This window comes from Bufo gargarizans, chromosome 1 (genome assembly GCF_014858855.1).
Source record: "Bufo gargarizans isolate SCDJY-AF-19 chromosome 1, ASM1485885v1, whole genome shotgun sequence".
Classification (NCBI taxonomy): Eukaryota; Metazoa; Chordata; class Amphibia; order Anura; family Bufonidae; genus Bufo; species Bufo gargarizans.
Window position 1 is genome coordinate 379,181,277 of NC_058080.1, and position 20,559 is coordinate 379,201,835.

The 20,559-nt window shown below is 43.9% G+C and overlaps 1 protein-coding gene across 8 annotated transcripts in view; it reads left to right on the forward strand.

The window, feature by feature from the left end:
• The window catches only part of LOC122931150 (colorectal mutant cancer protein-like), a 166,454-nt gene extending 148,793 nt beyond the window's left edge, over positions 1 to 17,661 (forward strand). For 7 of the 8 annotated variants that reach the window (XM_044285174.1, XM_044285138.1, XM_044285181.1 and 4 more), the window contains 2 exons: positions 4,038 to 4,160; positions 16,373 to 17,661. In XM_044285174.1, coding sequence (XP_044141109.1) covers positions 4,038 to 4,160; positions 16,373 to 16,553 — 304 coding nt within the window. In that variant the 3' untranslated portion in view covers positions 16,554 to 17,661. Of the gene's footprint in view, positions 1 to 2,233; positions 2,479 to 4,037; positions 4,161 to 16,372 lie in introns of those variants that run through there. The other variant, XR_006388219.1, reaches the window with a different exon arrangement.
• Positions 17,662 to 20,559: the final 2,898 nt, after the last annotated feature.

A 20,559-nucleotide genomic window follows, 5' to 3' on the forward strand; every position in this document is an offset into this window, starting at 1 on the left:
GGGGCGTTGCTAGGGTCTCAAAAGATCCGGGGCACATGCCCCAATAAATATGTTGCCCCCCCCCCGCTCTTTTCTGTACTTGCTATACAGCAGCACTTACCTGTCACATCTAGGGCCTCCAGGTGACGTCTCCTCTCTGTCATCATCTTCTCTGTAGATCTTCTCCACTCGGTCCGGACACTTCTCTCAGCCGCCTCGTCTCTGCAGAGTATGACACACAGACATCTTAGCTTCCTCACATTCTATCATTATCCCCACAGTCTTATCCTGCTGCTTGTTGTGCCCCCTTCCAGGGGTGTAGCTATAGGGGGTACCGGGCCCAGGGGCCTGAAGGGGCCCAAAGACACTTATGCCGCATAAGAAGACACACAAAGCACTGAGGGAAAGGGAGCACAAGCTGAACTCTTGCACCGGGGCCCATGAGCCTTTAGTTACGCCCCTGCCCCCCCAATACCCCTAAATACTATCCTGAAGAAACATTACTACCCCCATAGTAATAGTGCTCCTCATAGTCCCACCAATAGTAATTCCCTTCTAGAATGCCCTCATTAGTAACACTGCCCCAACCGTGATAATGCTCCTCAACAATGCCCCTATTATTAGAAGAGCCCTCCCATATTAATAATACCCTCACAGAGTCCCCAGTAGAAATAAGGCCCCCTATTGTTCCCCCAGTGGTAATAAAGCTCCCTACAGACCCCTCAGTAGTAATAAGGCCCCCATAGTGCGCTTAGTAGAAATAAGGCGGATCTATAAGACCCTCCTATAGAGCCCCCAGTAGTAATAAGACCGCCTATAATGTCCCCTGGATCTGCAGTGCCCCCTGCAGTTATAATCCTCCCTCCACCATACAGTCCCATGTAAATAACATCACCTCCTCCCCCGCCTCCAACGCACAATCCCATGTAAACATCACCCCCTAAGGCTACCTGTACAGGACGGATCCGCACCGATAATACAAACGAATGCATCCGTTCAGGACCAATTCGTTTGTATTAGATTTGAATTTCTAAGTCCCAATACGGATCCGTCCTGACTTACATTGAAAGTGAATGGGGGACGGATCTGTTTACAAATGCACCATTTTGTGTTAATGCAAAGGGATCCGTCCCCATTGACTTACATTGTAAGTCAGGACGGATACGTTTGGCCCTGCAAGGCCATGCAGACACAAAAACGCTGCGTGCAGCATTTTGGGGTCCGCCACCAAAACGGAACGGGGGGGCGTATGGAGCCGAAAGAATGCATTCTGAATGGATCCGCATCCATTCAGAATGCATTGGGGTTAAACTGATGCATTTGGCGCTGCTTGTGAGAGTCTTGAAACGGATCTCACAAGCGGATCCCCAAATGCAAGTGTGAACGTAGTCTAAACATTAATTCTCATGTACATAAAAATAATTCTCCCCCACCATCCACTTCAAACATACAGTCCCATGTAAATAACATCACTCCCTCCCCCAGCCACCTCAAGGACACAGTTCCATGTCAATAACATCCCTCCCTTCAGCCCTAACATACATCCCAGTTAAATAACTACAACTCCCAGCATCTGCCTCTCCCTTAACTTACCTCTCCTCGTGTACAGACATCACCATTAGGCTCCTTCTCCTCTTCACTCCGGTGTCTAATCCTGCACTGGTCACATGATGGTGACATCATCCAGGTCATCCTATCACAGCCTGTTTTGCTGATCACATGACCTGTGATGTCACCACAGGTCCTTCACCTCTTCCCAGTGTAAGATTCAATTGTATTGCCGTTCTGTGTACGGCAATACAGTTGTATCTAGCAGGCAGGCAGGACATTCGGGCATGGGACAAAACATCCGGGGCTCAGGCCCCGAATGTTTTAACCTAGCGACGCCCCTGAATAGAGAGCTGCCATAAGGACTACTGCAATCTTTGTGAATACACAAGGAGCTTATGTGATGCTGAATGGCAGACATTTGAATTAGCAGTGAAGAAGAACTAACTTGGTTTGAACAACAATTCTCAGAAACCTTCTGTGTTTTTCCAGGATGAGTAAATGAAGATATGAATTTGTGAGTTCTATTCATGCCATGCAACAGTCATGTTGAAGAGTGTACAAAACTGAATTGATAGTTTCCATTTTGAATTACTTCACTAAATTTATTGAGATAAGTGAAATCTACTATCATCTGTTGTCTGGCTCTGGAAATAGAATACTTTGGGAGTACACTCTGTTTCTGATTGTGTGGAACTGATTCCAGGGCTCCTTTGTCTAAGAATTCTTGAAGATGAGATGAGATGAAGAATGAAGGTACATGCTCGATTGATGAACTGCTTGACCTGGATAAATTCTCTCTGAATGGTTGAGGACACCCATGCATCTGAGACTCACACTTGAGGTCCCACCAAGATAGAGAGTCATATCTTCTGACTTCTGGATACCTGACTTCTGGATACCTGATTTTCTTTTGACAGAGGAGGAGTTATCTTGATTTGTCTGGAATGCTAACATTCTTCTTGAATTTTGGAAATCTTCTTTTCTGGTAATGAAAAAGTCTAAGGCTAAACTTTTGTGTTAGACTGAGGAAAAACATGTCTTTTGCACTCATTTCTCGACCCTAAAATGTTTTCAATTTGTGGTCCAAAGAGGCTACTTGAGTTAAAAGGGTACATTTAAAAAATGGCTCTTGGATGGATTATCACCTGATCATTGCTTAGTCCGCAAAAAGTTTGCTGCCACATGTAGAGGCTGACATTACATCTAAAGGGGCATGACATAAAAAATTCTGAATATTTCATAAGTGCCATTTTTTTTTTCAAAATCTGTTCCCTTGAGACTCCTTCTTGCAAATCTCAGGTGAGATAACTAAGCCAGATACAGATAGGCCTAGCTACAGAAATAGAGGCTAATACCAGTTTACAGGAGGTAACAGATGATGAACAAGTCTTTTTAGAGCACTGTCTATTATCCGGGCCAATGGATCTTGCAAAACAGAGAATTCTTATGTTGGAAAAAAATATTTTGGAGAGCTTAGCCACTCTGATGTACATTGAGGATTAAGATAGGTTTGAATCTTGATACGGTTTCAAAATGTTTCCCCAGGAAACCCCCCTATGTTTCTATTTAGGAAAATAAGTCTTGCTTTTTTAGGTTTGTCAGCAGGGTCAAGTTTCCATGGTTGTTTTTACAGCCTTGAGTAACTGATATTTTCTGTTTACGCAGTGGATAATGTTAATCAGAGTCTGAATAGTAGTCATCAAAAATGTATTCACCATCAGAGGGTACTTTCAGCAGGGGAGGAGGAAGAAACAGACAACAGAGTAGAGGAATGAGCTTTATGCTTTTTCTTTGCATGAACAGCTTTGCTGGCAGCACTCATACATCTATTTTGGAAAAACAACCTTTGGATATGACGCTGGGTACGTGCGGGGAGGGAAAATGGCTAATTGGGCACAACTTGGCCATTTTCACTTAGGGGTGTACTCACTTTTGTTGCCAGCAGTTTAGACATTAATGGCTGTGTGTTGAGTTATTTTGAGGGCACATCAAATTTACACTGTAATGCAAGCTGTACACTGACTACTTTAAATTGTATCAAAGAGTCATATCTTCAGTGTTGTCCCATGAAAAGATAGAATAAAATATTTACAAAAATTTACTCAGTTTTGCAAGATAATGTATATTATTTTCCACATTAATAATAATCTTTATTTATATAGCACCAACATATTCCGCAGTGCTTTAAAATCAGGGGCTCCATGAACAAACAGGGTCCTAAATGTTTAAACTATTAAAGGGTACATACAGCTACTGCTGTGGATTATCTGCAGTGGGATTTTGTGTGTAAGATCCGCAGCATTCACAGCGAAGATCTGCGGCAAAAAATTTTCAACAAATCCGCAGCAACATTTCAACTGTGGAAACACATCAAAATCTGCAGTGGACTTTCCTGCTGCAGAAAATCTGACCGTTGTGGTTGTATCCTAATTCATGAAATGTCTGTACTGCTTGTGGGTTAGGATGAAGGGGTTACATAATCTGTTCTGTGTGTCTTTTCATTTCAGGAGCAGTGACATAAAAGTAAGAATTGAAGGTCTCATCTCAGAAGTGGAGCAATTATCCTGTAAAGTCTGTGCTGAGAATGCCAAGTCTGCACATACAATCAAAGATTTCTTCAAAGCTCATAGGTATACATACAGTACAGATAAACTTTGTCATAGTTTTTGTCTGTATATTGCAAGGTTGAAAGAAGTCTGTCCTCTTGCTGTCCATTAGCAGAGGACAAGAAATAAGTATGAATACATGTGGTTAGGAAAAAGAAGTAGTAGCTGCGCTCACCTGAATCCAAAGTGGATGCACGGGCGGTGCCAGGAACAAGGCACTAGTCCAAATGAAAAGAGTTCAAAGAGCCCAGCTTCCAAAGGTAAAAATTCAGCCTTTATTATTCCAAGACTTAAAATCCAAAGTAGCAAAAAGTCTCCGTGTTTCGGGTTAAACAATGACCCTTAATCATGAAACATGTAGACTCCTAAATGTCAATTATTTGGAAGTGCATGGCATCAGACTAGTTAAAAACTTGATTGTTCCTTACGGTATGGACAAAGTGTAATGTAAGGCTACTTTCACGCTCGCGTTTGGTGCGGATCCGTCAGATAATACAACCGTATGCATCCGTTCAGAACGGATCCGTTTGTATTATCTTTAACATAGTCAAGACGGATCCGTCTTGAACACCATTGAAAGTCAATGGAGGACGGATCCGTTTTTTATTGTGCCAGATTGTGTCATAGAAAACGGATCCGTCTCTGTGTGTCAGAATGGATCCGTTTGGCTCAGTTTCATCAGTTTTGGTGTCCGCCTCCAAAGCGGAATGGAGACGGAACGGAGGCAAACTGATGCACTCTGAGCGAACCCTTTTCCATTCAGAATACATTAGGGCAAAACTGATCCGTTTTGAACCGTTTGTGAGAGTCATGAACGGATCTCACAAATGGAAAGCCAAAATGCCAGTGTGAAAGTAGCCTAAATGTATCCATCTATAGTAGATCTAGCTGTGGTCTGCAACCTTTTCTGTGACACAAGAACTTTAATCTGATGTTTCACTGCGAAGACTTTTAGGCTTTATTCATTCACATAAATGCATAATTGCTGTATGCAAGAGTTCTGTATTAAGTGTCAAAAATGGGAACTGTCCCAAACCTTCTGGATAAGGCTACATTCACATCTGCATTGGAGGCTCAGTTCTGGGCTTCCGTCACAGAGTTCGTCATGCAGGACTTTTTTCTCTACTTAAAAAAATGTTCTCCCAACGGAAACATAATGGAGTCGATGGAATATGGTAGGGTCCGTTCCTGTCAGTTATGTGCTGAATCTGGAACTTCAGTTATTTTCATTCATCTGCTCCTATAACTGTTCCTCTTGAACCCCATAGAAAAGGGCACATTTTTAATAGAGCAGTAAATTATGATATTGTGGAATAACTTTCATAGGGTGTGCCATGTATTTCTCTTTAACTAATATTAGGAAGTAGTGAGAGGTAAATCTTTTGATAACAACTACCTAACTGCTGCACCCAGCTTTTCCAGAGTCTGATATTATCCGCACCACTCATCTTTCCTTGTCATTCCCTGGTATGTCTGCATTGAACCTAACTGCTGCACCCAGCTTTTCCAGAGTCTGATATTATCCACACCCCTCATCTTTCCTCCTCATTCCCTGGTATGTCTGCATTGAACTTTAATGTTTCTTTCCCTGCTGGATTTATTGAGTATTTGTTTACATTGACTATTTCACCCCTGTATTTGGTCCTCCCTTGATTAGGCCAAATGTAGCCCCCTCCCCTCGTGGTCACACCTGATTGAACACTGAGTGGTATAAATCTAAGTTCCTAGGTCTTCCAGACATTGGTCTTTCCAAATGCCACATCTTTCAAGTGCAACTCTTTAAAGGGGTTCTTCACTTTCATTTAACTGATGATCTATCCTCTGGATAGATCATCAGCTTCTGATCGGCCGGGGTCCGACACCCGGGACCCCCGCCGATCAGCTGTTTGAGAAGGCAGCGGCGCTCCAGCAGCGCCGCGGCCTTCTCACTGTTTACCGCCGGGCCGCCCGCCCACTGACGTCACGACTAGTATCAACTAGAGTGGGCGGGGCTAAGCTCCGTTCACTTGAATGGAACTTAGCCTCGCCCACTCTAGTTGATACTAGTCGTGACGTCAGTGGGCGGGCGGGCCAGCAGTAAACAGTGAGAAGGCCGCAGCGCTGCTGGAGCGCCGCTGCCTTCTCAAACAGCTGATCGGCGGGGGTCCCAGGTGTCGGACCCCCGCCGATCAGAAGCTGATGATCTATCCAGAGGATAGATCATCAGTTAAATGAAAGTGCAGAACCCCTTTAAGTGCGCATACTGAATTATACCAGAATGTAACCAGAAGGGGACCAAAGGTAATTACAGACATAGTTAATGCAAAAAATGTTTCAATCTTTTATCTTACTCTTCCCACTTTTCCAAAAACCTCCTGAAAACCCCCCACCTCCGTTCACCTAGCAAGAAACTATTCATCTCTCCCTCCATCTTACCTTCTTATCTGACCGCTTGCCCAAACCTGTTTGGCAACGTAAAACACTTCCTTCCCAAAAACACACAGATACCTCATTCCCTCTCTTATTCTTACCTACTACACTTTCTCTGCTTCTCCTTATTGCTGGTGATATCTCTCCAAATCCAGCCCCTCCTCAGCAAATCCCCACTATCACCTCAACGTCCCAAAATCTCCTTCTACAACATTCTGCAACCCCTTAAACCTAATAACCATTCCTCTGACCCCTACTCCTTTGGTTCCTCTTGCAGGAGCATTATGGAATGCACACGCGGTCTGCAATAAACTGTCCTAAATTCATGATCTTTTAATCTCTCGAAAACTTTCCTTTCTGGGTCTCACAGAAACAGGGCTGACACCCGCTGACACCTCCTCCCCTGCTGCACTCTCATATAGTGGATTTCATTTCACTCACACGCCCCGCCCCGGCTGAAAACATGGTGGAGGAGTTGGTCTTCTCCTATCAGACACCTTCTCCTACAGCCCAACTCCACTGCCACCTTCCATTACGCTCAGTTCATTTTAAGTACACTCTGTTCGCATCTACTCTGCAACCTCCAAATAGCTGTCATTTACCTGGCTTCTACACTTTCTTTCTACCGACATCACCACTATCATCATGGGTGACTTCAACATCCCTATTGACACCTGCCACTTAGCCGCCTCTAAACTCCTATCACTCTCTTCCTCCTTCGGCCTCTCACAGTGGTCTTCCGCTCCCACTCACAGAGATGGTCACACTCTGGATCTTATCTTTACTCACCTCTGCTCCCTATCTAACCTTTCTAATTCGCTTCTCCCCCTATCCAACCACAACCTACTCACCTTCTCTTCATTGGTCTCTTCTGCTGCTCCCCCTGTCCACACACTAGCACACCCCCGCAGGTACCTTAAACATCTCGACTTTCGCTTGTTTCCTGACTCTCTTCTGTCACTGAGAGAAAACTTAGTCCAGCTCACCTTCCTGGTGGAATATGTATTCCCAGCTCCAGAGGCCCTAGGGGAGTGTTCCCTTAGCAGGCTGCAGGTAACTTGAAAAGAAAGGTCCCGGAGGCAATAGAGATCCTCTAAAAGCTCTTCTTTATTTTTCACATATAAATAACGGACACAGCCACATCGTTCACAGCATAACGTTGACGCGTTTCGGGTTGGTACCCTTAGTCGCGACGACTAAGGGTACCGACCCGAAACGCGTCAACGTTATGCTGTGAACGATGTGGCTGTGTCCGTTATTCATATGTGAAAAATAAAGAAGAGCTTTTAGGGGATCTCTATTGCCTCCGGGACCTTTCTTTTCAAGTTACCTGTCTCTTCTGTCACTCTCTATTTGTTCTCTCCAAGACCCAGATGCTGCCACCAGGGCCGTCTTTAATATTGATTGGACCCTGGGCAAGAATTTACTTGGGCCTCCTGGATCCTGCCTTCCCACACCCTAGCATGCTATCACGCCCTCCACCACAACACACACAAAAAAAATCCACACACCTCGCAGAGTAGTAAACTAGAGGTGTTCCTTGACAGTAATGTAAATACTGCCTTTTTTTCTGAAAAGGCAGTCTTTATATTAAAAAGCTTTCAGAGACATGCTATAGACACCAGAACTACTATGTTTAGCTGTTGTGGTTCTGGTGACTATAGTGTCCCTTAATATAGAGAAGAAAAAAAAAAGAATTAGCCCAAAAGTAACAACTTCTGACACAAATATTTAGTATTTTGCAGATAGTACTGCACTACTAACCCCTCCATCCACCCCTACATATAGGGTAATACAGCGCCACATACCTCTTACATCCAGTGATGTTTCTTTCATGTAGATGTTCTCTTTCCTCATCTTTTCCTTTCAGACCAGATCACCATTTTTCAGCCATTTCTTGTCTCAGTTTGACAATCAAAATCTTAGTTTACTACTTTTCCATCATCCTCCCATCTTCTGGACAAATCATCCTACCACCCCCAATACTGTGCCGCTGTGCTCCCCAATACTATACTGCAGAAACAGATAAACCCCCTGATAATAGTAGTACCATGCAGATAGTGCCCTTCAATAATTATTGGCAGTGACCTAAAATAACTGCGCCCAGCAAATAGTGCCCCTGACACTAATAGTGTAAACATAAGGTCCCCCAAAAATAATTGTAGTAAGCTGATTCTGTGCCAAGGTGCCCCCACAGTAATAGTGCTCCCAAAAGTCCCACCAATAGGAATAATTCTCTGCTAGAGCACAGATGGTAGTAATAGTGCTCCTACAGTGCCCCCAACATGTCCCCAACATGTCCCCACTGTGCACCAGAAGTAATAATGCTCCCATAGTGCCCATACTAGTAATCATGTTCCCCATTGACCCCCAGTAGTAATAAAGCCAATCATAATGCCCCCCAGTAGTAATAATTCTCCTTCTAATGTGCCAGTGCAAAAGATACCCCTTTTAATGCCCCCAATTGAGCTAATATTCCCATAGTGCCCCCATAATATGCCAGTATAAATACCACTATATAGTGTCCCCAGTAAATTCCCACATAGTGCTCCTCTCCCCTCTTCTTCCTAGTGACCCCCATAATATACCAGTATAAAATGCCCCATATATAGTCCCCCAGTAGATGCCCTCAGTGTCCCCCATAATTTGCAAGTATAAAATACTTCTTCTTAGTGCCCCCCATAGATGAGCCCATAGAACTACTCTCTCCCCTTCCCCATAGTACCCACCATAATGTGCCCCAGTATAAAATGCCCCTATACAGAGCCCCCCATATAAAATACCCCTTCTTTGTGGCCTTAGTAGAAGCACCCATAGTGTTCCTCTGCCCCCTTCCCCCATATAAAATACCCCTTCTTTGTGGTCTCAGTAGATGCCCCCATAGTGCCCCCAATAATATGCCAGTAAGAAGTGTCCCATAGATGCCCCATAGCGCCACCCAATAATGTGCCAGTAAAAAGTGACACCAATAATGTGCCAGTAAGATGTGCCCCCATAAATGCCCCCAATACTGTGCCAGTAACAAGTGCCCCCATAGATGCCCCCAATCATGTGCCTGTAACAAGTGCCCCCATAGATGCCACAATCATGAGCCAGTAACAAGTGCCCCCATAGATGCCCCCAAATCATGTGCCAGTAACAAGTACCTCCATAGATGACCCCCAATCATGTGTCAGTAACAATTACCCCATAGATGTCTCCCAATCATGTGTCAGTGACAAGTACCCCATAGATGCCCCCCAATCATGTGCCAGTAACAAGTTCCCCCATAGATGCCCTCCAATCATGTGCCAGTAACAGGTGCCCCCATAGATGCCCCCAATCATGTGCTAATAACAAGTGCCCTAATAGATGCCCCACAATCCTGTGCCAGTAACAAGTGCCCCATAGATGCCCCCAATCATGTGCCAGTAACAAGTGCCCCCATAGATGCCCCCAATCATGTGCCAGTAACAAGTGCTCCCATAGATGCCCCCCAATCATGTGCCAGTAGCAGGTCCCTCCATACATGCCCCCAATCATGTGCCAGTAACAGGTGCCCCCATAGATGCCCCCCCAATCATTTGCCAGTAACAGGTGCCCCATAAATGCACCCCAATCATGTGCCATTAGTAGTACCATATAAAAAATAAAAAAACACTTACAGCCAGGTCCATAAATATTGGGACATCAACACAATGGTAACATTTTTGGCCCTATACACCACCACAATGGATTTGAAATGAAACAAAACAATATGTGCTTTAACTGCAGACTGCCAGCTTTAATTTGAGGGTATTTACATCCAAATCAGGTGAACGGTGTGGGAATTACAACAGTTTGCATATGTGCCTCCCACTTGTTAAGGAACCAAAAGTAATGGGACAATTGGCTTCTCAGCTGTTCCATGGCCAGTTGTGTGTTATTCCCTCATCATCCCAATTTCAATGAGCAGATAAAAGGTCCAGAGTTAATTTCAAGTGTGCTATTTGCATTTGGAATCTGTTACTGTCAACTCTCAAGATGAGATCCAAAGAGCTGTCACTATCAGTAAAGCAAGCCATCATTAGGCTGAAAAAACACAACAAACCCATCAGAGTGATAGCAAAAACATTAGGCGTGGCCAAAACAACTGTTTGGAACATTCTTAAAAAGAAGGAACGCACCGGTGAGCTCAGCAACAACAAAAACACCCTTCACAACAGTTGGCCAGGTCAAGAACACTCTCCAGGAGGTAGGTGTATGTGTGTCAAAGTCAACAATCAAGAGAAGACTTCACCAGAGTGAATACAGAGGGTTCACCACAAGATTTAAACCATTGGTGAGCCTCAAAAACAGGAAGGGCAGGTTAGAGTTTGCCAAACGACATCTTAAAAAGCCTTTACAATTCTGGAACAACATCTTATGGACAAATGAGACCAAGATCAACTTGTACCAGAGTGATGTGAAGAGAAGAGTATGGAGAAGGAAAGGAACTGCTCATGATCCTAAGCATACCACCTCATTAGTGAAGCATGGTGGTGGTATTGTTATGGCCTGGGCATGTATGGCTGCCAATGGAACTGGTTCTCTTCTATTTATTGATGACGTGACTGCTGACAAAAGCAGCAGGATGAATTCTGAAGTGTTTCGGGCAATAGTATCTGCTCATATTTAGCCAAATGCTTCAGAACTCATTGGATGGCGCTTCACAGTGCAGATGGACAATGACCCAAAGCATACTGCAAAAACAACCAAAGAGTTTTTTAAGGGAAAGAAGTGGAATGTTATGCAATGGCCAAGTCAATCACCTGACCTGAATCCGATTGAGCATGCATTTCACTTGCTGAAGACAAAATTGTAGGGAAAATGCCCCAAGAACAAGCAGGAACTGAAGACAGTTACAGTAGAGGCCTGGCAGAGCATCACCAGGGATGAAACACAGCGTCTGGTGATGTCTGTGCGTTCCAGACTTCAGGTTGCAATTGACTGCAAAGGATTTGCAACCAAGTATCCCTCCTGATATTCAAATCCTCACTCGCTGATGAAAAACAGGCCTGCTTCTCATCTCTCATATCTTTCTTGGCCGACAGCCCTAAACAACTTTTTAACACTTTTAACTCCCTTCTCCGTCCCTCAGCACCCCCACCCTCTCCTCTCATCTCAGCTGAGTACTTTGCTGCATACTTCAAACAAAATATAGTCAACATCAGAGAAAGCTTCAGTACACAGTCCCCACAGACCCTCTACACAACTGCTCAGTCCTCTTCTCCCAAAACCCGTTTCTCCACCATTACAGAAGAAATACTCACCACTCTACTCTCCAGAACACATCTCACCATCTGTGCACTTGACCCAATCCCATCACACCTAATCCCTAACCTCATCACAGTGTTTATCCCAGCCCTAACTCATATCTTCAACCTATTGCTAACCAATAGCATCTTCCCCTCTGGTTTTAAACATGCTACTATTAAACCCATCCTCAAAAAGCCTTCACTTGACCCATCTTCTTTGTCCAGTTATCGCCCCATATCACTTCTTCCGTATCACTTCTAGCCTCAAAGCTACTTGAACAACATGTCCATTCAGAACTGTCCTCTCAACTCTCCTTCTGCTCCCTCTTTGACCAGCTACAATAGGCCTTCCGACCCCACCACTTGACTGAGACTGCCCTTACCAAAGTCAACAATGACCTACTAACAGCGAATACCAAAAAACATTACTCTCTCCTCCATCTCCTTCACCTGTCCTCTGCCTTTGACACTGTCGACCACTCCCTTCTGTTGCAAACTCTCTCATCTCTTGGCATCACTGACCTGGCACTCTCCTGGATCACATCATACCTCACAGACTCTCACACCACCTCCTCGTCTCAATGCCTCTCTGTTAGTGTCCCGCAAGGCTCTGTCCTAGGACCCCTGCTCTTCTCTATCTACACTTTTGACCTGGGACATCTCATAGAGTCCCATGGCTTTCAGTATCACTTTTATGCTGACGACACACAAATCTACCTCTCTGGTCCAGACATCACCACTTAATTATTCAGAATCCGACAATGTCTATCTTCCATATCATCCTTCTTCTCCTCTCGCTTTCTAAAACTTAACATGGATAAAACGGAATTCATCATCTTTCCCCCATCTTGCTCAACCCCCCCAACAGACCTATCTATCACGATCAATGACTGCACACTCTCCCTAGTCAAGCAAGTCTGCTGCCTTGGAGTGACCTTGGATTCTGCCCTCTCCTGACCGCACATCCAAGCCCTTTCCACCACCTGCCACCTCCAACTCAAAAACATCTCCTGCATCCACACTTTCCTCAACTCTGAATCTGCAAAAATGCTTGTACATGCCCTCATCTACTGCCTAGACTACTGCAACATTCTCTTCTTTGTCCTTCCATCTAGCACTCTCGCACCCCTCCAATCAATCCTCTACTCTGCTGCCCGACTAATCCACCTCTCACTCTGTTACTCCTCTGCCTCTCCCTTCTGCCAATTCCGTCACTGGCACACCATTGCCCAGCAAATTCAGTTCAAAATACAAACTGGATTCCAAAAAAGTTGGGACACTATACAAATCGTGAATAAAAACTGAATGCAATGATGTGGAGGTGCCAACTTCTAATATTTTATTCAGAATAGAACATAAATCACGGAACAAAAGTTTAAACTGAGAAAATGTACCATTTTAAGGGAAAAATATGTTGAATCAGAATTTCATGGTGTCAACAAATCCCAAGGCCATTTTCACCACTATGTGGCATCTCCCCTTCTTCTTACAACACTCAACAGACGTCTGGGGACCGAGGAGACCAGTTTCTCAAGTTTAGAAATAGGAATGCTCTCCCATTCTTGTATAATACAGGCCTCTAACTGTTCAATCATCTTGGGCCTTCTTTGTTGCACCTTCCTCTTTATGATGCGCCAAATGTTCTCTATAGGTGAAAGATCTGGCCAGCAGACTGGCCATTTCAGTACCCGGATCCTTCTCCTACGCAGCCATGATGTTGTGATTGATGCAGAATGTGGTCTGGTCTTGTTGAAAAATGCAGGGTCTTCCCTGAAAGAGATGACGTCTGGATGGGAGCATATGTTGTTCTAGAACCTGAATATATTTTTCTGCATTGATGGTGCCTTTCCAGACATGCAAGCTGCCCATGCCACACGCACTTGTGCAACCCCATACCATCAGAGATGCAGGCTTCTGAACTGAGCGTTGATAACAACTTGGGTTGTCCTTGTCCTCTTTGGTCCGGATGACATGGCGTCCCAGATTTCCAAAAAGAACTTCGAATCGTGACTCGTCTGACCACAGAACAGTCTTCCATTTTGCCACACTCCATTTTAAATGATCCCTGGCCCAGTGAAAACGCCTGAGCTTGTGGATCTTGCTTAGAAATGGCTTCTTCTTTGCACTGTAGAATTTCAGCTGGCAACGACGGATGGCACGGTGGATTGTGTTCACTGACAATGGTTTCTGGAAGTATTCCTGAGCCCATTCTGTGATTTCTTTTACAGTAGCACTCCTGTTTGTGGTACAGTGTCGTTTAAGGGCCCGGAGATCACGGGCATCCAGTATGGTTTTACGGCCTTGACCCTTATGCACAGAGATTGTTCCAGATTCTCTGAATCTTCGGATGATGTTATGCACAGTTAAAGATGATAGATGCAAAGTCTTTGCAATTTTTCGCTGGGTAACACCTTTCTGATATTGCTCCACTATCTTTCTGCGCAACATTGTGGGAATTGGTGATCCTCTACCCATCTTGGCTTCTGAGAGACACTGCCACTCTGAAAAGCTATTTTTATACCCAATCATGTTGCCAATTGACCTAATTAGTGTTAATTGGTCTTCCAGCTCTTCGTTATGCTCAAATTTACTTTTTCCAGCCTCTTATTGCTACTTGTCCCAACTTTTTGGGGATTTGTTGACACCGTGAAAATTTGAATCAACGTATTTTTCCTTTTAAAATTATCCATTTACTCGGATTAAACGTTTGATCTGTCATCTACGTTCTATTACAAATAAAATATTGACATTTGCCATCTCCACATCATTGCATTCAGTTTTTATTCACAATTTGTTTAGTGTCCCAACTTTTTGGGAATCCGGTTTGTACTAACAAATACATACAAGGCCATCCACAATCTGTCCCTTACTTACATCTCTGAGCTACTTTCCCGACACATCCCCACACTCAATCTCTGATCCTCACAAGACCTCTTTATCTCCTCTCCTCATTTCACCTCTTCCCACAATCACCTCCAAGATTTCTCCCGTGCATCCCCCACACTCTGGAACTCACTACCCCAACATATCATAGAAACATAGAATGTGTCGGCAGATAAGAACCATTTGGTCCATCTAGTCTGCCCAATATACTAAATACTATGAATAGCCCCATCTTATGTGAAGGATAGCCTTATGCCTATCCCATGCATGCTTAAACTCCTTCACTGTATTTGCAGCTACCACTTCTGCAGGAAGGCTATTCCATGCATCCACTACGCTCTCAGTAAAGTAATACTTTCTGATATTACTTTTAAACCTTTGCCCCTCTAATTTAAAACTATGTCCTCTTGTAGTAGTTTTTCTTCTTTTAAATATTCCCTCCTCTTTTACCTTTTTGACTACCTTTATGTATTTAAAAGTTTCTATCATATTCCCTCGTCTTTCTTCCAAGCTATACATGTTAAGGTCGTTTAATCTTTCCTGGTAGGTTTTATCCTGCAATCCATGTACCAGTTTAGTAGCTCTTCTCTGAACTCTCTCCAAAGTATCAATATCCTTCTGGAGATATGGTCTCTAGTACTGCGCACAATACTCCAAATTGGGTCTCACTAGTGCTCTGTAGAGCGGTATGAGCACCTCCCTCTTTCTACTGGTAATGCCTCTCCCTATACACCCAAGCATTCTGCTAGAATTTCCTGCTGCTTTATGACATTGTCTGCCTACCTTTAAAGGGGTTGTCCAGGTTCAGAGCTGAACCTGGACATCCCTCCATTTTCACCCCGGCAGCCCCCCTGACATGAGCATCGGAGCAGTTCATGCTCCGATGCTCTCCTTTGCCCTGCGCTAAATCGCGCAGGGCAAAGGCATTTTTCTGAGTTCCGGTGACATACCGGGCTCTCTATGGGGCTGACAGGCAGCCCGGTGACGTCACCGGCACTGATGGGCGGGATTTGGCTCTGCCCTAGCCAGTAAAACGGCTAGGGCAGAGCTAAAGCCCGCCCCTCAGAGCCGGTGACGTCACCGAACACACTGCTGGGCGGAAGTTACCGCCCGGCAGTGTGTTATTGAAAACACAAGAGCCTGTGCCCTGCGCGATCTAGCGCAGGGCACTGGAGCGCATCGGAGCATGAGATGCTCCGATGCCAGGCTCAGGAGGGCTGCCGGGGTGAAAATAAGGGTATGTCCGGGTTCAGCTCTGAACCCGGACAACCCCTTTAAGTCTTCTGGAATAATGACCCCTTCTCACCTACAGTGGAATCCTTTAAAAGAAACCTAAAACCCCACCTCTTTAGACAAGCCTACAACCAGCCTCTATACCGCCATGACCAGCTTCATCCTCAACTACTGTGTCCTTCTCCCATACCATGTAAATTGTAAGCCCTCAGGGGCAGGCCCTCTCTCTTTCTGTACCAGTTTGTAACTCGTCTTGTTCATGCTTAGTGCAATTATATTATGTATTTATATATACCCCTTTTCATATGTACAGCAGTATGGAATGAATGGCGCTTTAATAATAAATATTAATAATAATAACAACTTATTAGCGGTGTAATTAGCTATTAGCATAAACAGTTCCTAGTCTATTCTTTGAAACTTGTCTGTACTTAGTTGTATACCTTTTAATTGCAGGAATCTTTTTCTGACATACCAGAATGCTTGCAGGAAGTACCAAGAGCAACAGTACAAACTGGAGTCTCAGGCTGAATCCATGTCACAACAACAACAGCGACAGCTACAAAAACTTGGTCAAACAATCCAAAATCTGCAAAAGAAAAAGCTTCAGAAGGACACAGGGGAGACATCCCTGTAAAAGAAAATAGGACATGGGGTGCTTCTTAAAAAGAGTATCATCATTGTTGGACTGGGATACATAGGACCCACTAGAGGAATTGATTCTGAGGGACCACCCGCCACCTAAACAAAAATAACACGTCTTCAGATTTGAATAATCAATGTCTGAACTGGGTTCTCAATGCTCACTGAAGCATTATTTTCCTTCTATGCTGCTCATAAATTTCATGTCACAGTATTGACAAAAAATGGGAGCAGAATCTGATAAGCAGAGCCTATAAACCAGTTATGGTTTGCTATACAGGAACTGTCTGATTACTGGTTTTGAAGTATTTAAGCACCGCAGAAAGAGAATAAAAACCTTCAGTATATAATAGCAGCGTTCTCAACAAATGGGGGCATACACTACAGGCATGATAGTGTTGCAGTGTGTATGTAATAGTGCTAAAAAAGTCCAAGTAGCAACACTAGACCTACTGTCTTAAATATACTGTACACACAGATAATACAGCTATAAATTGTATATATAATGTCACCATGCCAAATGTATTCATAGTGCAATATTAACTTGACGGAAGTGATGTATTGAAATTTTGCCCTCCATCAACCCTGCATACATCAGTATACCTTCTGTTATATGGAATAGCGTAGTAGACTATGCTATTCCATACAAAAGTATATACACTGCTTAGTATACATATTTTTTATGGGAGCCTATTAGTAATGTATCCCACCATATGCCTATACAATGGAATATGTCACAGCCTGAGGTATACAGTATGTCGGAAGATTCTCCTAAATCTATTCCTCTAATATCTGCTCTTAATTATTTCAACGCAATTAAAACAGTTTTTTACTGTTAAACTGGTACTACACATCGTAATACTCACCTCACCTGTTAACTTAATTATATACATCTAATCAGGGGCGTTGCTAGGTTAAAACATTCAGGCCTTGGGCCCCTGATGTTTTGTCCCAGGACCCGAATGTACATTTCCTCAGGGTGGCAATACAATTGAATCTAATGCCCTGCAAGATCTGAAGGACCTGTGATGACATCACAGTCCATGTGATCAATTCTAAATGCAGTAACTGAAAAGGACCTGCGATGATGTCACTGTCATGTGACCAGTGCAGGAGACAACGGCTCAGCAGTGAAGAGAAGTCCTGGGAAGAAGCTGTGATGAGGTCTGCTAGATGAGGAGAGGTAAGTGAAGGGGTAGATTACTCAGTTTGAGAAGCAGAGCAATGTTGGGAGTTGTAGTTATTTAACTGGGACTGTATGTTAGGGCTGAAGGGAGGGAAGTTATTCACATGGGACTGAAAGTTGAGGGGGTGATGTTATTTACATGCAAATGCATGTTGGAGGTGGCTGGAGCAGGGTGATGTTATTTATATGGGAGTATATGTTGAAGGCGGCTGTGGGAGGGAGTTATATTACATGGGACTGATTGTTAAGGGGCAATGTTATTTACATGGGACTGCATGTTTGAGGTGGTTGGGGAGAGGGTTATTTTATTTACATGGGACTGTATGTAGAAGATGTCTGGGGGAGGGAGTGATGTTATTTACATGGGACTGAATAATGAGGGGGTGATGTTCTTTACATGGGACGGTATGTTGAAGGCAGCTGGGGAGTGGGTGATGTTATTTAAGTGGGACTGTATCTTGGAGGGGGCAGGAGAGATGGTGTGCTGTTATTTACATGGGACTGTTTTGGAGGGGCTGAGGAATTATAATTTTTGAGGACAGTAAACAGAGGAATATAACTACAGGGGTCACTGCAGGGGGCATTATAAATACTGGGGGCGCTTCAGGGCAAGCATTATAACAGTAGGGAGCAATATAAATACTGGTGGCACTTCAGGATGAGCATTATAACAGTAGGAGGCAATATAAATACTGGGGGCACTGTGGGGTTAGGGGGTGATATAAATACTGGGGCACTTTAGGGTGAGCATTATACCAGTAGGGGGCATTATAAATACTGGGGACAATGTGGGGGGCATTTTAAATCCAGAGGACATTAGGCGTTCTTATTATTACTGGGGGCTCTATAGGAGGGACTTATAGATTTACATTATTTCTACTAAGAGCATTATGGGGGGCCTTATTACTACTCAGGGTCTGTAGAGAGCTTTATTACCACTGGGGGAACAATTGGGGGCCTTATTTCTACTGGGGGATCTGTAAGGGCATGATTAATACTGGAGGGCTCTTCTACTGATGGGGGCACTCTTGGGGAGCACTATCACTGTTGGGGCACTGTAGGGGGCAGTATTACTAATGAGGGCATTCTAGAAGGGAATTACTATTGGTGGGACTATGAGGAGCACTATTACTATGGGAGCACTCATTTCTTCAGCATAGTATTTAGGGGGAGGAAGCCAAGATGTCAGTGTGTCACACTCTGCAGAGACGAGGCGCGTGCTGAGAGAAGTTATCCGGACCGAATGGAGAATATGATGACAGAGAAGATCTACATCAGAGGAGACGTCACCTGGGAGGCCCTGGATGTGACAGGTATCTGTATAGCAAATACAGTAAAATGTCTTCAGTGCTAGTGTTTGGGGCGGTCGGTTGACTTAGAGAATTGGGCCATATGCATTGGGGCTTGGGCCCCAGATCTTTTGAGACTCTAGCAACGCACCTGCATCTAATCTCCTATGGAACATAATAACAACTCAGTTGCTGCAGACTATCAAAATACACACCACAACTGCTGCAGAACCTCATAATACTCACCAGATCTGCTGCAGAACCTTGTAATACACACCTCAGTTGGTGTAAAACCTCATAACACACACCTCATCTGCTGAAGAACATAATTAACCAGTTCAGGAAAGATTAATTATCCCCTTTCTTTTCATTTTCCATTATTTTAGTATTATTTTTTTCCGAGAAGCATCACTTTTTTCTCTCCATTGAATTATGTAAATTACTTTTGCATGTTTTTTTAGTGATACATGGCTTTGTTCTTGCTATTTTATTACATTACTTTTTTGTTAAATATTTTTTTATAAACGGGAATATGTACAAAAAAGGGGGAAATTGTTTTCACATTTGTTTTCATTTTTTTAAATAACATGAAGTAGAACAAAAATACTTTTAAAAAAAAATAATTTAGCTTTTCCCCGCTTTATTTATATTGATGACCTATCCTCAGGATAGGTCATGAATATCAGGTTGGCGGGGATACGACTCCTAGGACCCCTACCAATCCCTTCATTGTTTACTCGCAACCGCAGCTGTGAGCAGAAATTACAAGTAAGCCGCCCCATTAACTTCAATGGGACAGCTCTTACCTGTTCCAGTGATTTGTAAGGAGCCGTCTCATTGAAGTGAATCGGACGGCTTAGATGTAATTACAACTGCTCACAGCTACAGTTGTAACGGCAAGCAAATAAACATTGAAGAGAAGGCAGTGCTCGTACGAGTGCGGCCTTCTCTTCAAACAGCTGATAGACAGGGGTGTCAGACCCCTGCCGATCTGATATTGATGACGTATCCTGAGTGTAGGTCATCAATATAAATTAAGCTACGCCCTTAAAGTCGCCAGGGGCAGGACTGGAAGCTGCTGTGTGGTGTGTGTTAAATGCTGAAATGCTGACTTTTTTTAATCAATGGGCAGTCAGCAAGTGGTTAAATACATCTCAGTTGCTGCATAACATGGTAATACACACCTCAGCTGCTGCAAAATATGATAATACACACCTCAGTTGCTGCAGAAAATCATAATACACATCTCAGCTAGTGCAGAACCTCATAATGCTCACTATTAGGCCTCATGCACATGTCCGCAAATTGTGCGTCCGCATGTGTTTTGAGGATCTGCGGATCCACGGATCGGATCCGCAAAACACATACGGACGTCTGAATGGAGCCTTAAAGGGGGGTGATCAATGACAGGGGGGTGATCACCCCATTTAGACTCCCTGATCACCCCCCTGTCATTGATCACCCCCCTGTAAGGCTCCATTCAGACGTCCGTATGTGTTTTGCGGATCCAATCCATGGATCCGCAA